General features: G+C 40.4%; 1 protein-coding gene and 1 long non-coding RNA gene across 7 annotated transcripts; one reads left to right on the top strand and one right to left on the bottom strand.

The window, feature by feature from the left end:
• Nucleotides 1–369: 369 nt before the first annotated feature.
• flvcr2b (FLVCR choline and putative heme transporter 2b) lies at nucleotides 370–21,252 on the bottom strand. Of its 6 annotated transcripts, none has more exons than XR_011239461.1 (11): nucleotides 19,654–21,252; nucleotides 15,207–15,348; nucleotides 11,167–11,307; nucleotides 9,673–9,740; nucleotides 8,907–9,010; nucleotides 7,685–7,795; nucleotides 5,899–6,004; nucleotides 5,094–5,205; nucleotides 3,778–3,833; nucleotides 2,338–2,552; nucleotides 370–983 (listed from the first exon to the last, which is right to left on the bottom strand). XR_011239461.1 is itself a non-coding variant. In XM_069515565.1 (10 exons), exons 1-10 carry the CDS (start codon nucleotides 20,245–20,247, stop codon nucleotides 918–920), a joined length of 1,500 nt encoding a protein of 499 aa, XP_069371666.1. In that variant the 5' UTR covers nucleotides 20,248–21,252; the 3' UTR covers nucleotides 370–917. The 6 variants fall into 6 exon arrangements, 2 of the variants coding, with proteins under 2 accessions (XP_069371666.1, XP_069371664.1); XR_011239459.1 differs by having other exon boundaries at nucleotides 2,338–2,494; XR_011239460.1 differs by lacking the exon at nucleotides 19,654–21,252 and adding an exon at nucleotides 16,082–17,454.
• Nucleotides 19,405–21,861, top strand: LOC138405660 (uncharacterized). The gene is made up of 2 exons (XR_011239462.1): nucleotides 19,405–19,538; nucleotides 19,619–21,861. It is a non-coding gene; the product is annotated as an uncharacterized lncRNA (long non-coding RNA).
• The last annotated feature ends 262 nt before the right edge of the window (nucleotides 21,862–22,123 follow it).

The raw sequence follows: 22,123 nt of genomic DNA, 5'->3' as shown, positions 1-22,123 counted from the left end.
TCATCTTCAAGTTGAAACGATAAATGATGAAAATTAGAAGAAATTTCCTGTTGGCAGCCTTGAGACATCATGATATAGCAAAGGTTACATGAACTCCTAGTAAACCTCCATAAACAATAAATCTTCTGATCAATATCTCAAATATGACTTCATGCTGTGGTTCCGAGAGATAACTGCTGTGTGCTGAAAGAGAAAACTGTCCGACACTGTAATCAGACGCATCTGCATCATGATAACGTTATGATACTATGACACTCTGATACATGACTAGTATTGGGTGTGGTGGACATGCTGGGTTATGGTTTTACAATGTTCTCTGGGTCTCAAATCTAGTTTCACCATGAGATAAAAAAATAATATAAACCATGACACTGATAAAACAGTTTTATTTCATGTAAACATGAAAGGTATTACACACATTGCGCAAAGATGTCATCAGTATTTACTCCTTGTGAGCCATTGATCAGAAAGCCTTTGATACACAGCTGTATAAATTATTTAATATTTTCTACAAAAATCATTCATAAAAAATATGTATAATGTTTTTACACAGTTGAATGTTGATGCAACGACAAAATTAATGTCAATTCATAATTGCTACTTATCTATAATCCACATAATCAACTACACACTGAAAATACTGACAGGTAAAATTGTCAAGACACAAACAAACATTTCACAGTTTCGATTTTAGAGCATTTCCTTAACATTTAAATATAAAAAAATATTTTTATGAACAATGGATTTTTTTATGCTGAAATATCAGATTTCATTCAACATTTTCTAAAAAAATATTAAAATATTAAACTCTTTTTAAAAAGGAAGTCACTTCCTGATGTGTTCTATGTCAGTTTGTTTGTTACACTGCAACAGGAAAATCTTTGTTGTTCTCCAAGCGTTTGTTAGTGTGTAAGTGTCTACAACTGGGCTTCTCTGATGATAGTAGGTGTGGTCAGGCTTCCGTCATGGCAGTCGGTAGGTCCCTATACATCAAAGAAGGATCGTTAATTCATTCTTATTCCTAACGTCACAAAAGGAAATTATCTAGTGTTGAAATTGCATGTTGCAGCTGAACACCCCTCACCTCACCCTCCCCTTCCAAACATGAATAAAAACCTGTGGCAGCTTCAGTTGTCATAAAAACTCAAAAGGTGTTTAGTTTGTTCAGTCTGGACTGTTGTAAAAACATGGCAGCCTCCGTAGAGAGGGTCCCCTCGATGTAAATATAAAGTATTTGAATATAAAGGTTCTTTTCTAGGGTAAAGAAAACTACAATTTATACAATTTAGATGAAACGAATTAGTGAAAACATCATGAAGATTATTCTACATTAAATTTCTGCCAATAGTTCCCTTTCACCTAAATCTTACACACTGAACCTTTAAGGTATTATCAAAATTAAAACAACTTATTCTGCAGAAAAATTGCACTTATGGCATTAAATAATATATATACATTATATACTAGATGATGTAATCAGAGTAATACTCATGCATTAATATAAGTATTTTGTTGTTGGTTGAGGTGAATATAACTACTTGTCAAATTGTTTGTTATTCCGGTGGGTCCCAACATTTGGGTTTTCCCCCCACTAGGGGTCCCTATCATTTCTTTTTATTTAAATAATGGAAAGGAATTCTGCTTTAACGTGATCAAAACTAACACCAGGGGTTAGAGAGAAACGACGTTTCAATCCCCTTTATATCCTGTACATATGGCAGAATTTACAATAAAGTTGACTTTGATAAATGAAACTGGTGGAACTGTTTTATTATTTAATCTCTAACAAAGCATATTCTATTTATTTATTGACTATAAAGTCTTAATCATGAAAGTAATTTGAAACTATAGTATAAATGTTTCTCTCTGAAATGTTGTAGACAGAAGTCTAAAGTAGCAAAAAAATTCAAATACTCAAGGTACAAGTACCTGAAACTGTACATGAGCAAGTGTCTTTAGTTACTTTACCACTGCTGACTTTACCACAGTGCTAATTATCGTATTCGTTAACCAGATGCACACGAAACTCAACAATTTATTATTTAAACCTGTGATTTTCCTACTGTGACAAATGTTAAAATGTTTTCTGTGGACACACAAATAGATCTGTCAATCAATAAAGATTTACAAGGTCTACGCAGGGATAGAAACATTTACAGGGGGACTTCACAATCAGTTATATGCACATTGTAAAACATCTTTTCTTATCGTGGTTCTGGTAAGAGCAGGTTCAGGTGCAGGTGTTGATTCATATTATTGAGCGTGAGACAGACAGAACAGGAAGGGGGAGGGAGTGAGGGAGGGTGTGGGGGGTAATCAACATAGCTGTGCTCCTACCTTTGTGCGGCTGCGTGTCGAGCAATGATTTGAAGATGATGATTGTTTTTTTGCAGGAAGCAGAAAGGTTTATTGATCAGGCTTGAGAGGGAGGAGTCTGCGGCTGGGAGATTAGTGCCGTGGCTCCGTAGTCTTGTCCCGACATCTGCCCCTCCTCCTAAAACAACAGCTGCTCATCACTTCTCATTCTGGGTTCATGGAGGTGTGTCTCCAGTCTGGGGTGAAGTTCAACACAATCTGATCTGACAGGCAACTTTTGGGAATCAAATGATTTCCCTCTTTTAGGTTTGTTACCAATATTCTTGATAAGACACGAAAGGATTGATACCACTCTCCTGTTTGTTCATTAAATCAGATTCTACCTTGAAATAGCAGCTTCACAAGTTAGTTTGAAGGTTCAATGACTTGAAATAGGGAGTTTAAAAAGCCCGAATCAGCTCCAGTAAGTTCAAGAGTAAAGCTGAATTGTAGATCAGTTAAAAAACAAATGTAGAATTTATTAAAAACAAGTGTCTATCTCCGACCTTCAGCTAAGAAACAAATAATCCTAAAATATGAAGAATTCTGAATAGAGTTTGGTGTATTTGTCACAGTGGCACCTCCTCTGGTTCAGGAAGCCGGGGATCATGGGTAATATCGACCGTGTTTCAGTTTAGTAAGTCAGACTTATATTTCTTCTGTACATGAAAACAGATTTTGTTACATTCTAACAGAGACAAGCAGTTTCCTGTCTCTCAGCTAAGTTAATCGTCTCCTGGCTTCGTATTTAATGGACAGATAAGAGAGTGTTATAGATCTTCTCCTACACTTTATGTTCCATGTGTAGGATTTGACTGATTTCCTGACACCACTCATCACTAACTTCACCACAGAGCTTAGAGGCTCACCGAGGCATCACTAACCACAGTCCTGTCGCCTCCTTCAGGCAGAGCTGCTTCACACAATTTCTTTTACTGAACCGTCCTTTCTCAGAGCAATGATTTCAATCTGTTGTTATATTATTTCCCTGCTCATGAAATAACTTCTACCTATGAAACGGCAGATATGCAGCAGCAGTGTTGTACACAACAGCAGAACACTGACACAACAGGGAGCATGGAGTGTGTTATTATGAAGCAGCACAAGATGCGACTTGTGACCTTGACCACATTCCTTCCATGCAAACAAAAACACAGCCTTCTTTTGATAGGAAGAGCACTGGTTTTTCTCATAACATTAGAAATATAATATTAATGACATCTGCTTAATGAATGGCAGTGTAACTCGTATTAAACCAGGACCCTGTTGAACGAGTGGGTTCATTTGATTCTTTACCAGTGCTTTTCCTACTGGGACATTCTATCCCACAATACACAACCACCACCGTTATCCCTCTACAGAAAATTTGCTTGATAAGAAAACAAAGCTAGACACTTTATTTCGTTTGTTTTAGACACTTACTGCTGCTTTGGCCATGAGGTTTGCCTTTTGTCTGCGCAGGTCAGATTTGATAAAACCTGCAGAGGAACAAACAGAGAATGGATAAAGTTTGAATGAGATAATAATGTAACTCTTGCATTAGAAAGAGAGAGAAGAATAGAATATTATTTATGTTCCACCATGATGCTGTAAATAAACCTTAAATGCACATGACGTAATAGAGGTGACTAGAGTACACTGCTCTTAATACATTTTGCTAAATATTTCCCAGGGACTGTGTAACAAATGAAAATCTAAACTATGAAGCACATTATGTGTAACTCAAATTAACATGAAACTTTGCATTGTGCAATCACAGAAATCTCTATAAATCAGGCTCTACAGAAAAGGATTCACAAGAAATATAACCTTTATAACTGAATATATTGATTATATATTAAATTATACTATTCAGTATACACAATATGTAGGTCAATTTGATTTCACCTTGATGCAGCTCAGCAGCTTCATATGATTTGTGATCTTTTTCTGATTATAGCAATTACAGTTTCCCACAAAGCCTTTCTTCAAACAGGCCTGGTGATGAGTGAGTCTCATTTGTTCTAAAGTTGAGCAAGTTGCAAAATACAGTAGCTCACTGTGTTGACCTTTGTGAGCTGAAAGTGAGCTGCTTTTCAAAAGTTAAGTGCTTCACTGACGACTGCATGTTTAAAAAGTTATTGATTGCTCATAAAAGCCTCAATGGGCCGTGCAAAGTGGCTGCGTACTGACTGAGGCTAACCTGTAATGCCTGAAGTTTCTTACTCTAGGTTTATTTCCATCTCAGTGATGCAGTAATTTCCATTACTCAGTCAATGAACAACAAATGTTTACAGCTCCTCCCTCTAACGTGTTTTTTTTTTTTTTAGAAACTTTGGTTTGGAGCTTCGTTAATGAAAAACATTCACTTTTGAGTGAGAGGGACGGAGAGTGGAACAAGGAAATGCCTGCGGTTACACACTCGTGTCCCAAAACGAGTTGAAAACAGCACAGTTTTAACTTTTTAAAGGAGATCAAAGAATTTCTGAGATCTCCAAAGCTTTAGCTGATGCTTAGGATCCAAATGTCTTTACTGTAAGCTATGAGCTATGAAAAAACTACTTCCCAAGTATTTGTAAATGTCTGAATCCCCACATTCAGCTCTGTAGAGTCCCTCAGGTTACACAGTAACTATCATCTACATTTTAAGACATTTTCCCACGGAAACACGAGTAAAAATCAGAAAGCAGAAACAGTCACAAACACAGATGCTTGTTGTTACCAGAGACCTTATGACTCAATACACAGAAAGTTCTTACCTGTCATTATTGTGCCGATTAGAAGAAAGACACAGAGGAAGATGTTTCCTGCCAACGTGCCAAAGGTGTCGATGATCTTCCCCTGGCAGATGGTGAATATGATGCCAAACACCTGCACATGCAGAACATGTGATAGTTAAACCAACATGTTTTGTGAGAGCTGCTCACACGCAGATTGCAGATTTGTCCTGTGAAGCTCTTACATGCTCACTTTGCACCTGGGATTCCACTCAGGTTTTTGCTTGGCTGTAAATTGCAGCATTTGCATGTTACAAATTTAGTGAGTATTTCCCCTGGTGAAAAGCCACACAAACATTGTTGCCATGGTAATCTACATGCAAATCAGTATTCAAATGCATTTACTTCCTTTATTATGAAAATCGTGTGGGAGGGACCATTTGGTTTGTGTGTGTGTGTGTGTGTGTGTGTGGCAGCTTCCTCTACAGGTGGGTGAGGTGGCCGTGGCAGAGGGTCATCAGTGAGGGACCGAATCTGTTTGAGCCAGGAGGCGATAAAATATATGTTTCCTGTCGCAAAGCAAATTGAAAATTGAAGTGAAGTTCAACTTTGACCCACAGTATTCACTTCGCATTTGGGTTTGTGTGACGGTGCCGTAAAGCTGGAGCGCTGTTCTGGCTAACTCTCTTCCCTGAGACACCCCTCTGACTTTTTAAATCTTAGTGATAAAATTAGTATGTAAAATTGAATTCCAACAAAGCTACAACACTGATGTTGATGCGACCTGCAAGAAAACCACTAATCCAATCTACTGTTGAGGATGATCCTTTCAGTCACTGAGTCGTACCTGTGCTGAACAGTTGAGGAGTCCAGAGGACGTTCCCTCAGACTCTGGGTACGTCAGCTCGACAGCAAACTCAAAGCCCAGCGGCAGGTAACCTGTCATGAAGAACCTGGACCCACACAAACACAAACACGTTATATATGTTAGTGGTTTTTAGGCCGACAGTGAACAACTCAGTATTCTTCCATTACCCCATAACACAAGGTACTAATTTGATCTAAATGTCATCATACACCCTCTATTGCTTATTTTGGATTATTATTATTATTATTAATTATGGGCCACAAGCTCAGTACAGTGATGCGTGTTTTCTTTGCCCCTCCCTGTTCACACCTCACAATAGAATGCAAACTTTGTATTGACTAAAGGTTAACATCCTCCCAGTATCTAAGACTACAGCTTTTGTCATGACATTAAACAGGAACAACAGGTTTTGACAGCAGTCTAGTGGCATCAATTAAACAATTAAAAACTCGACATTGAAACAGTAGAAAAACTGTCCGAGAGTTGTTTTGAGGACCAGAAATACAAAGAGAAATATACATTCTTAGATTCTTCATCTGTGGCTCAAGGAATCTCCATTAACAAAACAAGCTTTCTGTTCGACAAGTGGCATGAATGTGGAAGTGCCTGACCTACATGTGAACACGCCTGGAGTATCATGTAGGCGTGCCTCACAGGAAAGGGTGAGTCCAACCTAGAAGAGCAATCTGTGCGACCGAAGAGGTGTTATTATGATTTCAAAACAGCCACATAAAAGTTCTAACTGTCTGTAAAAGTACTGCTGGCGTCTAGATATGTTTTTAATCCCATGACACAGGAGAGTTATGGAAGTAGACTGGATCATTCCACCCTGTAGAGATTTTAACTGTTATTTTATCCAACTATGTAGCCTTTAATTTCATGCACTGTACCAACATACTTGTAATCTGATAACCATCTGGAACACCACTTAACTGTCTAAACCTTAGACTGTGTATACAGATGGAAGACACGTCTCAATTTACTCCCACTATCAAGTAATATAGCCAAAATATCCCGGATGTGAATGTCGCCATCTCGGCAGTGTGCGAAGTTGGATCGAGGGGACGGAGCTGTGGTATTGAGACCCCGCCGATATCCAATCACAAGTCAGTTTCAGCTGTCAATCATGATGTGTCATCCTGTTTTTTTTATAGCATCAAATAACTAATTTCAAGCATTATTGATTTAATATTCTATTGTTTTGAATATGTAAGTACGAGTACCCCAGAAAGCAGTGTCGATCAGATCAGATCGTGGATTATCCGTTAGGATTCCCACGGACAGGAGGATGAGTTACCTTGACCCTTTGTATCTTGACTTTTAATACTGGGTCAGTACAAAGGCAAATATTTTCCTGACATCCTACAGTGCATATGTCAAAACTTAGCCAAAGTTGACTGTTAAATAAACTCAATGTGCTGTAAATCATTGCTGCAAATGTCAACAGAAATATTGCACTTGGGGATATAAACATAACAGACTTCACAGTAGGAAGTAAGAATTTAATAGGGCATGTTGCAAAACCTTTTCTGCAGGTTTGTATCTATGACAGATTTTTTTCTTTTATTCACCTGCTGTGGACGAGACCCTGTCTGAAGAATGTGCAAATATAAATAAAGTAATTATTAGCTTATCTGTATTTTGATGATTTTTTAGCAAACACTATATATTTCTATGGAACTATCATTTCAGTTTTATCTCCTTTGGCTGAAATACATCTCACACTTCTATCCAAAGAAGAAAGAAGGAATGAACGTCAGAATACCCGAGAGATCCAGCTGTGATGAAGACCACCCAGAGGTGTCCCAGACTGAGTGTAGCTGCATAGACGATCATCCCCACCAGAGACATGAAGTAGACCGCAAGAGTGGTCTGCCTGGAACACACAAGAGACAATATACAACATCAAGCATAGTCATTATGATTTGAAGACAGAGGGCGCTGTAGCAGACCACAGCAACTTCTCAGTGGTTTGAATATGTAAAGATATTAAAAGCAGATATGATATCATCGACACCTCCACATGTAATTTTTGTCTTTGTCAATGCCCAAGAGGACGGAAAATCGTCAGTGGACTAATTTTCTTTACATAAGTCATTCTTCATTGAACTGAACCCATATCAGGCAACACAAAACAAAATGTCAAGTGAAAATATGTATCAAAAATAATCTGTTATATGTGAGAAAAGAAGTCAGAGGATACAAAACTGAGACTGAAAAAAGGATGGGAGACACAGGGAGGAAATGACTAAATGCTAAAGAGCAAAGGAGACTATGAGACACAGGGGTGAGGACGCATAAGTGTGCAGTTGTCAAGGAAATAGGAAACAACAGGAAGTGACGCTAGGGCAGAAAAAGAGTTTCAAAATAAAACAAAAAATGACAAAACAAAAGATAACAAAACTGAGGCAGAGACACTGTTAAACACAGAATACAAATTCAAAAAACACAAATATACAATAAGTCCATAACATCAATAAGTAGTTCAAACACAAAGTCCCATCTCAAGTCTGAACAGGCCGAATCATGACGTTATTATTCTGCTGTTCAACAGGTGGCTGTAACACAGTGACATTATTCATTATATATATACATTTATATAAGTGGTACCTTTTCCCTAACTCACTGTAAATCAATGATAGCAGCATTTAAGAGAGCTGCAGAACTATGCAGGAATGTGGAATCAGATTAAAATGTGCTGAAGTAAACTTGTCTCTGCATGTCAGTAACAAAAACTACTGCATTCCCTGATATGCAGGACAAAAGTCTGGTAAATAAGACAGAGGGGGTTGGATGAAGCCCCAGCTCCACAGGGTGGACACTGCTGTTGCTACATGGCCAGAGGGCCCATGAGGCAAGGGGTCACTGTTAGAGCGGTGTGTTGCAGCTGGATTAACACACGCAGAGCCAACACATACACACTAAAGATCTGTGGTGAGATGAGGAGGTGAACGACCATAAACAGGTTCTTTCGACATTTGCCTTACTTATAGGTTTTAGTCTTGTCCAACCAGATGCCGCAGATCAGAGAGCCGACCATCCCTGCAATGATAATGGTGAGGCCGATCCTCCCAGCATTCACCTCTTCTCCCTGAAAGGTCGAGGAAGACAGATCATAAAGGCCAGTGATCTCTTGACCTCACATACTAAGTAAAGGCACGGCAGCTTCAGCTCACACAAAGGAGCAGAGGTGTGAGTTTAGATATAGTTTTCATCACTTCAATGTTTCCACCACACATTCTGTTAAAGGACGGTCAGAGTGACTGAAAAGCTTCTGAAAGGAAACATTATACACATATTTATTCACATATCATAGAACCTATATAGTGTCATAGTATTTCTTCATGACATTAGCAGGACTATTAATACATTCACTGAAACTCAAGACGAAATAAACTCTTTAACTCAGCGTCAACAGCGCAGTTCATTCATGTCATGTGACATTCAAATGCACCTTTACTGAAAAGCCTTTCCTTATTTTATCTGAGTAGTTTGTTTGATTATTATTGTATCTCATTTTATTTAATTTGACTGATACTGGTAAAATAACCCAGATCATACTTCTACCAGAAAGCTTCTCTTGATTTTATCTGAGCTGTTAATTTTGCTTACGCTGTATTATCATATATAATATACTTTTTTTTCCTAAATATCAAGGCAGATGCAACTTTTCGGGTCCTCAAATGACAAATTATATGTGCCAAAAAACGTTGGCGGCAGTGTGATTGACCAAACACTGTTGTGTTTACTTACAGGGTAATGCTCAATGATCATACGGTTGAGCAGGGTGCCAACAGCATAGAAACATCCTACGTTCAGACCTGTAGGTTTGGAAAACAACTGTCAAAGTAAAGCAGTGATCACCACAAGCCACAGGACAAAAATAACTTTAAGGAAACCTGGTGCGGAAGCTCTGAGCCGACTTCCTCCATCAGAATGATGAGATATAACAACATGAACAGTGGAAAAATATGGTCTTCACTTTTGTCTGATGAACCAAATCACACTGGTTTCCAAAACAAAGAGCCGTCCCGATCCAAGGATTTCTATAAAAGGTTTGCGTTTTTTCCTTGAACAAAGGTTTAAGATAAAGTCACTAACTCAGACAAAGAAACTACACCTTGATTATACAATAAAAAGGTAATTGACATACATTTTAATATCATATATGATTTAGAGAATAAAGTATTACACATTTGTCTGTTAAGCTGCAGCCTGCAGGACAGAGTGTGACAACCCCAGGTAAATGTCAGACTCTACATTGTTATCAGAAGTTTCAAGCTCACATACAGGAATCAAAAAGGTCAGGGAGACGCACTAATAATAGTCACGTTGATGTTGGGTCACGTGAAACGACACAGTCAGGTAAAAGGAGGTTAAAGTACTTCCTTTTTCACAGCTCACAGCTGTTGGTGAGAGCTGCTGTAACTGGACAAACTTGACAGACGGCATAGTAGATAAAAATACAGTTGCTAATAAATCTGCAGTTGAAGAGCTTTTTTTTTTTAGGGAAATCTCCTTAAGAATATATTTAAGAAGCAAAATTAAGAAGGTATCAGTAAATAAGGCCTGACGTTCATATCCCAGAGTCCCTTTCACATCATAAACTTTCTTTACCTTTGGGCCACATCGATCAAACCCATTTGTTAAACATTATCAGATCCATAAACAAACCTTGGACCCGAGCAGGACACATACTCGCTGTCATGTCTTTGGAATCTAGAATAATTGATGACTTTCTGTGCAGTGCAACAATATGAGGTTAAAAAGTCTTGTTAAACTTTAAAGGAAGGGTTGCTGTTTTTTCTACAGGAGGTTTACATGTATAATTAAAACCATTATCCAGGAAAGTCACTGACTGATGTGGTGCATGATTACCATGAGAGATAATACCCATTATATAACTGTAAACCAAATATTTTATAGAAAGGTCGACTACACGTCTCCAGTTCCGCAAAAATATACAAACATTTCCATTTCATGCCGGTGATGTGATTTGGAACTTCCTGGAAAAATAAACTCTCGAACATACACCAACAGGAACCATCTTTGAGAAATACTTGTGACGAGTATTTTCAGTTTGGTCTATGTCTCATTTGCGAATATGGAGGAGGCTGGATTTATGAAGTATACTGCAGCCACTCACCAGGGGGCAATCAAGATGCTTTGGCTTCATGTCGTCCATCGTTATAAACAGTCAATGCTTTAAACTAACAGCTGTTACTGTCGAGAGCGATGATGACCGACCGTAAGTGATGATGAGGAAGATGAAGGGCTTGTTGCGCAGCAGCCTGAGGATGGAGGCAGTGTAGGAGTACTGCTCTGGCGGGATGCTACGAGCTGTGGCCTGGGCCTTAGTCGGGGGAAGTTCGGGACGTTCCTGGAAGACTGGAAATAAGAAGAAGACCAAAAGGATTATCACACACTGATAAAAGCAGCAGCAAACTCTTCTTCACTCAGAAATATACATGAAAATGCCAGTTACAGGAGAACAGGTCATTCAGCAATAGGCACGTCGTATCAGTCTGCTTGCATTCTGGTGACTTCTTATACCTCGTTGAGATCTTCAGTTATTGGTCAAGTTCATAATTTCAAGCTTATGTCGTATTAATAACCACCGTTCAAATCTACAGTGCTGTGATTGTAATTATAGTCAATATTGCACAAAGAAACAAAAACACAAAATGCTGAAATACAACAATTGGCTGATGATTTCTAAGATGTCGTTATCAAACCCTTATAACAAGGAAATGTAATTTTATATTACCAAATGGATAGAACAATAAACCAAGCAAATAAAAAATCTGGAACAAGAAGATATCACATACAGTAGTATTGTCACAAAATGAAAGTTTTGGGATTTAACAGGCTAAAGCCATAGTCACAGGTTGCACAGGGCCGCAAACCTCTGAAATGTGGAACACATGCATGTGTCACTGTATATATGAGAAGTCTATGTTTAGTGTATAGCTCTGCTCACACACTCACACATTTTGACACCATGCACGTCTGAAGGACAAATGGCCAGTCACTGTCACCTTCAGTGACCCGTTTCTTTCTCCTGGGTGAAAGCGGTCGTCCTCAGGCCTCATGGAGAAACACAGATGTCTTGTCTTTGTGGTTCTTGGTGCCAAGCCAGCACTTTTCTCCCCGTGGTCAGTCTGAACTGAGGATTTATGGCGAGGAAAGATTTCTCAACTCTAAAAGTGCAGGCTCAGTAATTTCCACATTATCCCAGCTGCATTTTACTGCATGAGAGGCCACTGTCATTCAATGTTCTTCCACCCATCCCAGTTAACACTGGGGGAGAGGCAGGGTACCCCCTGGGCAGGTCAGTCTTGTATGACAGAGGCTGACACAGACAAGCATCCATTCATGCACACATTCACACCTAGGGGAGTGTCTCCAATTAACCTGCATGTTTTGGGGCCGTGGGAGGAAGCCGGCATACCTGGAGAACCTCCACACAGAAAGACCTTGGCTGGCCGTCAGGTTCCAACTCTTGTTAGTAGATAATGAGTACATTTTAATTGTTCGGTGAACTGTCCCTCTAATGCGGTGAGGTGACAGCGCAAACCACTGCACCACTGTGCCGCCCTTTATTCAGAGTCATTCAAAGGGAAAGCAAAGTTTTATTCAAACAGCTTTAGCAGTGCTCATACTGTTTACTTATATTTATTTCAAAAACTTGGTTGTGCCTGCTAATTCTCCCTAAACGCCCGGGGATCCTTCTCATTCACTCGACCAAATCCACTCTATTATGTCTTCATGCAGACTGTCTCTGTGTCTTTCAGAGGACGGCAGCAGCCAAAACGTCTTCTCTCACCTCTCTTTAGACACAGTTCATGCAAATCTGTGAATCCTGGGACTTAGTCCATCCTGCTGACAGGTTCACAGGCCTGCTGCGGGGCTACAGATGGCCCGGCCAGCAGGACAACCCTCACACATCTCGCATGTATGTGTGAGGGTTGATATGTGTGTGCGAGTATATGCGTCACATCATGAAACTACTGTGGCCAGCTGGTGAGTTTTTCTTGCTGGAGTAAGCGATAGCAACACGAGTCACATGCCTTTATAACGTCCATCACATGACCTAAAGTGGAGGAGAGTGTTGTTGCGGAGAAGTAAAAGTAATCTGGGCCCTGATGAATGGTAGATAGAAATTTATTTGTTTGGAGAGCAAGGTGATGAGGGTGGATTCTGTATTGTTATGCTTTACCTCTAGCATATCTTTCCTTCAAGTGTGTTTAAATGAAACGTCAGAATATAAGATGTCTTAACAGAAGAGTTTGCAAAATGATTGTCATTGTCTTTTTTTGTGCAATTCAACTTTTGTATATTAAATTGTAATGAAACAACCTTGTTCAACAGGTGAACAACTAGACTTGGACAAGCACTGCAAATACTTTGTGATGAGGTCATATTTGGACTTTTTGAAAATAAAGAGGGTTTGTCACAGAAATATTTTTGCTTTGCTTAGCACAAAGATTTGCAGCTTATTTCAACACATAGAGGGAAACAGAGAGGGGAAACACCGGAAACTATAAAAGTTCAAATAAGGTGCATCTTTGACCTACTTTCATGCAATCATATCTAATTCATATTCTGTTATGTATCTGTTCAGAAACCAAATTACATCCTGTAAAACAACCACTTGGAAGGTAAATTCTGTAACCGTTTGGCTGCCTCCTCCTGTTTCGAGTCATTATGCAAAGCTATGCTAACCGTCCACAGGCTGTGGCTTCATATTTGGCTTTGCTGGTTTCAATCCTCTCATTTTACTATGTGTGTAATATTAAAATACTGAACTATTCCTTTAAGCTGTAACCGGGGGTTCCTGGTTCATAAATCATGAACCAGGCTCATAAAAGTGTCTGATTCAAAAATGCACATTGAACAACTTTCCGATGGTCACATGGACAGAGCTGCAGTCTGCGTATCAAGGTGCACTTTAAACAACAGGAGGGGACTGTAGTCAAAATTCAACAGCGACAGTTCATGCAGTCTAAATGTTGTGCATGGTCCTACTATGGAATGCCCTCACAAGCATGCTTTTGTGTTTCTGGACGCCGACGAGCGCCTCGACCCGCCATCCTCCATCCTCCCCCCCGACATTACAGGACAACAGCTTTTTCATACGCGTCGTTGCTGTCTGACAACTGCTCTGTCCAGTGTTCTCTGTCGTTAACACACAGTTCTCTATCTACTGCTGTCATTTATTATTCATCTGACTCGTCACCAAATAACACAACACACGAATCTTGTTTTTGAGTGATACAAATGTACAGAAACTGATTTAATTGAACATGTGAGCTATTACTTGCAATTAAAAGCATAAATTCTAAAAGATTATATTGTAGAATTGTAGGATTAAGACTATAGTGGTCGAATTGCAGAAGTAGCAGATACAAGGCAACTCAGCATTTTTTTTTGACAGCTCATCACTCATTTGTCATGCCATGTAAACCACTTCCTTTGAGTCCTTCTCTTACTATAGTTTCTCTATTTTAATAAATATATCTATAAGCAGCATTTAATTTACAAATTTTACAAACAGATTTTAGTGTGCCAGAGCACTTGTGTGCATTTGTTCCCATTTCCATTGACACTTCTCCTGACCTCACATCTACGACAATAGTTTCTTTTCTGCCTCCCCCTCAGGAGGGGTTCTGTGTTGGTGCCAGCATGGTCAGCACTTTTCTTATCCACTGCTAAGCAGTTTTCTCTCGTGCTTCTTGTCAGAGTTTAGGTCTGCTGTAAAATCATTTAACATCATTGGGTAGATAATGTTTAGATGTTGGTTTCAGATGGAGAAGTAGAAAAATAAAGGCATCAAGAAGTCTGAGTGTAACGAGGGAAAGCTTAGTGAGGTGATGATGTTTTTGATTGAATTCAGTTTTCTATGATAGTAAACTCAGCATCAAACTTCCATTTTTGACTGGTGGTCAAACCAAACTACCAAGATTTACAATAAATATGACAAATAATAATAGGAGGTATTTTTTGACAAAACTGTCTGAAATATTGACAATGAAAACAATTGCTGGCTGCAGCCACAGAGTACCTCAATGAAGGCTACCTCGAGCTAAGTTTTCTGTGTGTTCATTGACAAACAAGATTACAACTAACAAACACAATGTGGAGTCAAACTAAGTTCTTAAATCTAAATGAACCTTCACAAGACAAGAGCCACGAGACAGAGAATGGAGGACCCAAGGTATTTCAGTGGTGCAAACCTCGGACAAATGTGCTATCAATACAATCATGCAGAAAATATATTATCTTACCGAAGACAACAAGGATGAAGAGTAAGGTCGCCACCCCTGCTGTGATGTAGAACATAATGCTGATGTGGTGAGCCAGTTTGTCCATGTCGTCCACATTAGGCACCAGCATGGGAGGCACAAGGAACCCGATGGCGATGCCCAGCTGTGTGACGAGGAACACATACAACGCAAATTACAGAAAGAGAGGACACAGAGCTAAATGGTTGTTTTTGAGGTAACATGAAATCACAGTGGATTAGAAAAAATGGTGCTTAAACCTCACTGCTCATATATTCTGATCGTGTGTAACCACACCATGTAGATGTAGAAGCCATTTTTGCTTGTGTTGCCATGTTCTAAGTGCATATTACAGTGATTCAATACTTATTATTCAAAACTGTTGCTTTGCGACTGGTTTAAATGTACATTTTTAAGACCCTGATATAAATAATTGATAAATACATTTATTTCAGAAAATTCTCCATCTCTTATCTGTAACTTATTTAACTTAACATTCCTGAGGTTAAACATTTTTGCCTAAGAGTAAAATCGACTTAGATAACCACATTATCATATTTCTACAAATTAAGGTTGCTCTATAACATATTTTAAAGGCATCATTGTCATATGACTAATTCAACACAGAATTTAGATACTGGGACTCAATATTTTCACATTCAAACCTCTAAACAGACCTAGTGGGACGAGAAGGTTTCAGGAAACGGTTAACTTAATTCTCAGGCCTCTCACACTGAGACACTAGAAGTCCTATGTGACTCTGGCATCTCGTGCTGCGCTGCATAATCTACATGCAGCTATCAGACAGTTCATACAACTCTATGAGTCTCCTGCTGCAGGAGAACAAATTAAATGATTAATTTGATATTCAGACAAACCTGGTTTCCCAGAACTCCTATGGAACAGGCAGTGGAGACCTCTTTCTCTCCAAACCACACTGAGGCAAGGTAAGAGGGAATACCAAGCACAAACACAGTGGCTACTGAGCACACAAACTGGCCAAAGAAGGTGACTGGGAACAGATTAGGACTTGCACTACCAATTTTTATCCATGCGCCAATGCAATTGAAGGCTGAACCAACGAGGACGACATCCCGGATGCCCCTGTGTTCCAGAAGCCACAGGACGGGCAGAATGAGAGGGATATATGTGAGTAGATATATCATAGACAGCCAGTCGATGGCCAGAGAGTCTATGTTGTAAAAGCGCATGAAAATGTTGCTGATGATGCCGTACTGGAGCCACATGAAGGCGTTGCTGGCCGAGACGGCGCTGAAGAGAAACAGCATGAACCAGCGGCGGTGGTACAGTTTGGTCTCTGGCTTCCGGACCAGCTGCACGTGGTCACCTCGTAAGCCCACCATGTCGTCCAGCTGGGAACCCACGGAGATTGCTCTACCCAGAGGTCCCGGGCTCCACTGCAGCGAAGAGAGGCCTGGAGCGAGCTTGTTTGCAGCCTTGGACCGCAGCCACTCGTCACCACCGAGTTCAGAATTTGCATGGTTGCCTTTCAAAGTATTGTTTCGTGGCATTGTGACTGTCCCAGAGTGGGGGGGGGGCCTCCTGGAACGTGAGAAGTGAGAGATGCCGGAGCTTGTGTCCCTAACGGCTCGCTGTCCTGAACGCAAACTGCTCCCTGTCCATTCACAGCTAAGTGAATGTGAGCATCTATACCACACGTCCACATATTTGTTACCTTCAGTCCTGTCATGTGATGTTAACAGAGGAGTTCGGCCAATTACACTCAAACCACTCCCACCTACTCGGACCCTGGATTATCTTTAGTTAACTGTCCAGTGACCCCTGAAAACTGTAACACACATTTCTTTGTGTTGATTAAGTTAACTCATTTGAATGTAAGGAAGATTTGGATTTGCTGCAAAAGCTTAATGATTCCATGTCTGTGTTATTATTTAACTACAGGAAGCATTATACAGAAGATTCATTTGCTTCCAGCCCTTTGTATCGGCTGCTGTTTAAAATGTGCATCCTACCACAGACTTTTGTAAATGTACAGTGAAGCCTTCTTTTGTCTTAGAGACAATGCTCAGACGTACGTTCCCTCCTGCAGAGGAGTGGGGTGTGATAACACGTACTGATATAAAGGCTGTCTGGCCACTGCAAGATAACCTGTGTCACAAGCCGAACTGAGACCTAATCTGTCTATATGTCTGAAGGAGTTGTGTCAAACTGAGACCTAATCTCTCTGTAGGTCGGTGGTAGTGTTAAAGGAATGTTTGTATTATGTTAAGGTTTCATTGTGTAAGACTATAGGTGAAAGGGATCTATTGGCAGAAATTGAATATAAATTAATCCTAGCAGTGTTTTCATTGGTGTGTAATAATCTAAATTGTACAAATTGTTGTTTCTTTACCCTAGAATTGCCCTTTTATATTTAAATACTTTATATTTACATCAGGAGGGGGTCCTCTCTAAGGAGGCCGCTATGTTTTTTACAGTCGTCAAGACAAGAAAAATTGAGGGCTACCACAGGTATTTTTTTGTGTTTGGAAGGGGAGGGTAAGGTGAGGGGTATTCAGCTGCAACATGCAAATTCACCACTTAATTCTACACACTGAACCTTTAAAGCTAAGTCTGAAGAACAACACTTCACGTGCTGAAGCATCGCCATCTGCTTTTAAGTGCCTGGACACACGCAACGGAGGATTTGTAGGAAGTATGTTTGTTATTATTTACAGACGCTGCATCCAAAAGACACACACATGGTGACCAGAGTACACAAGCACAGCAAACTTCTCCGGAGCTAAGCGATGACTTTCAGTCGCATTTCACTTTTGATGCTGAAGTTGACTCAAGTGTTGTTTGTTCAAAATCTTGTTGGTTACATCTGATGTTCGTGAGCTTAAATTAAATTTCCAGTGGAATGATGCAGACGTTTGCTGTTCTGTCTGCGCCTGGTAAAATTGTGCTGCTGCGACTTATTTAGATGAACAGAATACAAAAACAGCACATTCATGTTTTACGTGTGTGGATAAACACTAAATGACAACGTAGAGGATTCTGTGTGTTGTTGTTTCACAAGATCAGTCGGACAAATTTATGGGATAAAAATTCCAGAAAAATGTTTTGGTCTTTGAAGTGACTTAACAAAACAAATGTGGCTGCCAACTGTATGACTCCCACTCAGACTTTGAATGAGCTGCAGTGAACAGACTTCGGGGGGCAGCTGTGGTTCAGGACATAGGGTGGGTTGTCCACTAACCAGAGGGTCAGCTGTTCCATCTTAGTTTCCCCCATTCTGCATGCCAAAGTGTCCTTGTGCAAAATACAGAACACCAAACTGCCCCTTGATGGCTGTGCCAAGCATATATGAATGATGTGTGATAGAGAAAGAGCTGCACATAGATGCACTGTACAAATGTGTGTGAATGGGTGAATGGGTGAATGGAAAAAACTGTACAAGTCAAGAACTTAGAGTGGTCATCAACACCAGAAAAGCCAATAATAATTGTATATTATGTAATTTGTCCCATAAATCAAATATATAAACTTGAGCAAACTTTGCCACACTTTCATGATTTCCAACTGATTTCCGTTTACACACTTTCAATTGATTTCAACTGATTGATTCATTAGTTTTTCTTTTAAAATGGTATCAATAGTTGCTCTCTTCATGTTCATGTTTTTGTGTGTGGATACATTTAAGAGTGTACAGGATTGTGTGTATGGTTGTTTCACAATACCACAAAAAGTGTTTTCATCATTGATGTGTCGAAACAAAAAAATATGGCTGCCTTCAAACTTTTAGACTCCCACTAAGATTTTGAAAAACGTTCAGTGAGACCAAGTGCACTGGAAATCAACTGCGAAAATTGCCTGTTGATTTTCCCCAACTTTGATGTTTTCAAAAGTATTTGATTTTCAGTTTTTTAACTATTGTAATTGATTCACGCGAATGTGGAACTGTCTTTAGTTTTCTTTCGAAAAGTGTCACAATAGGCAAATTGTTTCAAAATGAGCCTTTTAGAAAAACACACATCCATATGTTTCATGCTGATAATGTGATCACACGTGTCTAAACTATGTGTGTAGAGATATGTTTCTCCATTGAGTTTAGCACATATAACATGATAAGAGATCATGTTTAGTCTTCCTCTTATTGATTTATTTTGTCTGTTTGGAGGGTCATGTGATTTCAGTATAAATCCATGTCTCTCCCTGCATGCGTCACTGTGTGTTGCTCCCATTCATTCTCTCACGACCTTAGTAAACAGCGTTAAGCCCTGGACGCACAAGAGAAGCACTGTGGTCGCCTGGACGTGCGTAATTACGCAGACGTGCCAAATAGATGTGGGATTGCCCAAATCACTGGTGGTGAGTGTAGCTCGTACACAGGCCTACGGATTAAATGAGTAATCAAGTAGGTGAAGACCAAACTTGACCTGAATTCACAGACGAGAAGACAGCGTTGGCCTCCCAGCTCACTTACCTGATTCCCAAAGACTCCGATGGAGCAGGCGGTGGACACCTCTTCCGAGCCGAACCACACCGAGGCGATCCTCGACGGCATCCCGAGGATGAACACCTGCGCCAGGGAGCAGCAGGACTGGCCCAGGAAGGTGACGGCGAACAGGTTGGGTTTGACGCTGGCCACCTTGATCCACGTCCCGACGCAGTTGAGCGTGGTGGCCATCAGCGCGATGACCCGCAGCCCCCGCTTGTCCAGGAGCCAGGTGACCGGGAAAATGAAGGGAATATACGTCAGCATGTAGATCATGGACATCCAGTCTATGGTGAAGGCGTCCACGTTGTAGAACTTCATGAAAATGTTGCTGATGATGCCGTACTGGATCCACTGGAAGGAGTTGGACAGAGAGTAGCAGCTGAAGAGGAGCACGATCATCCAGCGCCGGCGGTACAGGCGGGTGGTCGGCGTCGCTTCATGACCGTCCTTCAGCTTGTTTTCGTCGGCGCACCGCGTCGGGTCCCCCGCCTCCTCCTCCTGCTGCTGCTGCTGGGCATGGTCCTCTTTGGTCTGACCCTGGTTAAGTTTAGTATCTTCCAGCGCTGGTTCCTCGCTCATATTAGTCTCTTCGACAAAGTTTTCTCTCAAGCACTGAGTGAGGCGGAGACTCGTCTGGTCTCATAGGTGAACGATCACCTCTGGGCGAAAGAGTCACGATAAGAACAACCAGGTCAACCACGTTTATCGCCTTAAACTCAAAACTTAATGTTTCCAATCTCACTCATTCTGATCTGAAGGGTTTATAACCAGAGGGTGAAGTCTCTACAACATGCGGATCCACACGCATGGGTCACCTCCCCCCCGGATTGGAGACTCTATACTTAACGAACTCGTGAACTTAAACGCCCGCGTGGTTCAAATCATTTCCAGTCAGAGATTCGTAAAGAACGATTCAGATTTAGCTCGTGGGACTTTCCCGACTGTCTCACACGTGTAAGGTAATTGTTGAGTCTCCACCCCATAAAACAAACCGCTTTCAGATTTTGAAAAGTCTCATCTCAGCCCATGGGGCGGAGCTTCATGAACAGCCGTGCTGGGGTTCGAACATCCTTTTACAATCAAACATCTCACTATTAAAACCAGAAACAACCAGGAAATTCTGCTGTTCATTAGTTCAATGTGTCTCATAACGATTTTTTCCAATATTTCCTGTAGAAGAACTTTATCACAACTTTATATCCCAGTTTAAAACATTTCAATCAACAGTTATGAATCTGACCTCTAATGGTTCAATGGTTGAACAAAAAGAGACACAAAAGTCTCAGTTTTGTCCAAGAACATTAAACAGATTTTACCCATCCAGTACAGGTCATGAAGGATTATTATTAATCTTGTTCAGCTACTGTAATTTTCATACTAGTCAACACTGCCATCTAAAGGGCAAATCAAAACACCGAGGTTTTTGTTTTTTCATGCCCCCTGTTATCAGCATCTGTGCAGACTTCACACACCCACACAGAAGAACACATTGTGTCCTTCACCGAAGAACAATGACAAAAAGGCACGTCGACAACACAGAAGATTACACAAGAGACATCACATTTCACGAATATCTCACCAAATCAGCACAGTCCCCCATAGGTGATCATCCATGTGGGAATTTGTGTCATCGCATTGGATTGACACTTTTGGACCCACAACACAACACAACACAACGCACATGGAGGTTGAAGTGTGTGTGTTTTTGAGGATGAGTTGTCTGAACATATTTCTGCCATTAGGACTTTTAAAGGTCCAGTGTGTAAGATTTAGATGAACAGGATCTATAGGCAGAAATTTAATGTAGAATAATCCTCATGATGTTTTCACTACTTCGTTTCATCTAAATTGTACGAATCGTAGTTTTCTAGTGGGTCCTCTCTACGGAGGCCGCCATTTTTTACAGTAGTCCAGACTGGACAAACTAAACACCTTTTGAGTTTTTAGGAAAACTGAAGCTACCACAGGTTCTTTTTCATGTTTGGAAGGGGAGGGTGAGGTGAGGGGTATTCAGCTGTAACATGCAATATCAACACTAGATGTCACTAAATTCTACACACTGAACCTTAAATGTCAAATATCCAGAGGGGACCATTTCTTTGAAGGTTATGACTGTTGAGGTTTAATCCCTATAGTCCTCGGAGGGGGAGCCATGCAACAATAAACTTTCTGGTTTCTGCCTTCACCTGAAATGAGTTCAGTCACCTGCTCTGTCTGTTGTGATGATGAGCCCACAATGTCACCTCCTCATACCTCCCAGGCCTCGTCCTTCCTTTTCTTCAGATTAGTCACCCTGATGAAAGCCAGGGTGCCGCAACTTGTAGGTCTCTTCATTGCCATGCCTAAGCCATACTTATATATATGGTGGCCCTGAGAGTTTAACACACAGCAACTTAAGAATCTTCATCAATAACACGAGTGGCAAATAGAAAATTAATAGTAAACTGCAAATACG

The sequence above is a fragment of the Paralichthys olivaceus genome, chromosome 19 (genome assembly GCF_024713975.1).
Source record: "Paralichthys olivaceus isolate ysfri-2021 chromosome 19, ASM2471397v2, whole genome shotgun sequence".
Classification (NCBI taxonomy): Eukaryota; Metazoa; Chordata; class Actinopteri; order Pleuronectiformes; family Paralichthyidae; genus Paralichthys; species Paralichthys olivaceus.
This window is presented reverse-complemented; position numbering and strand designations above follow the sequence as displayed.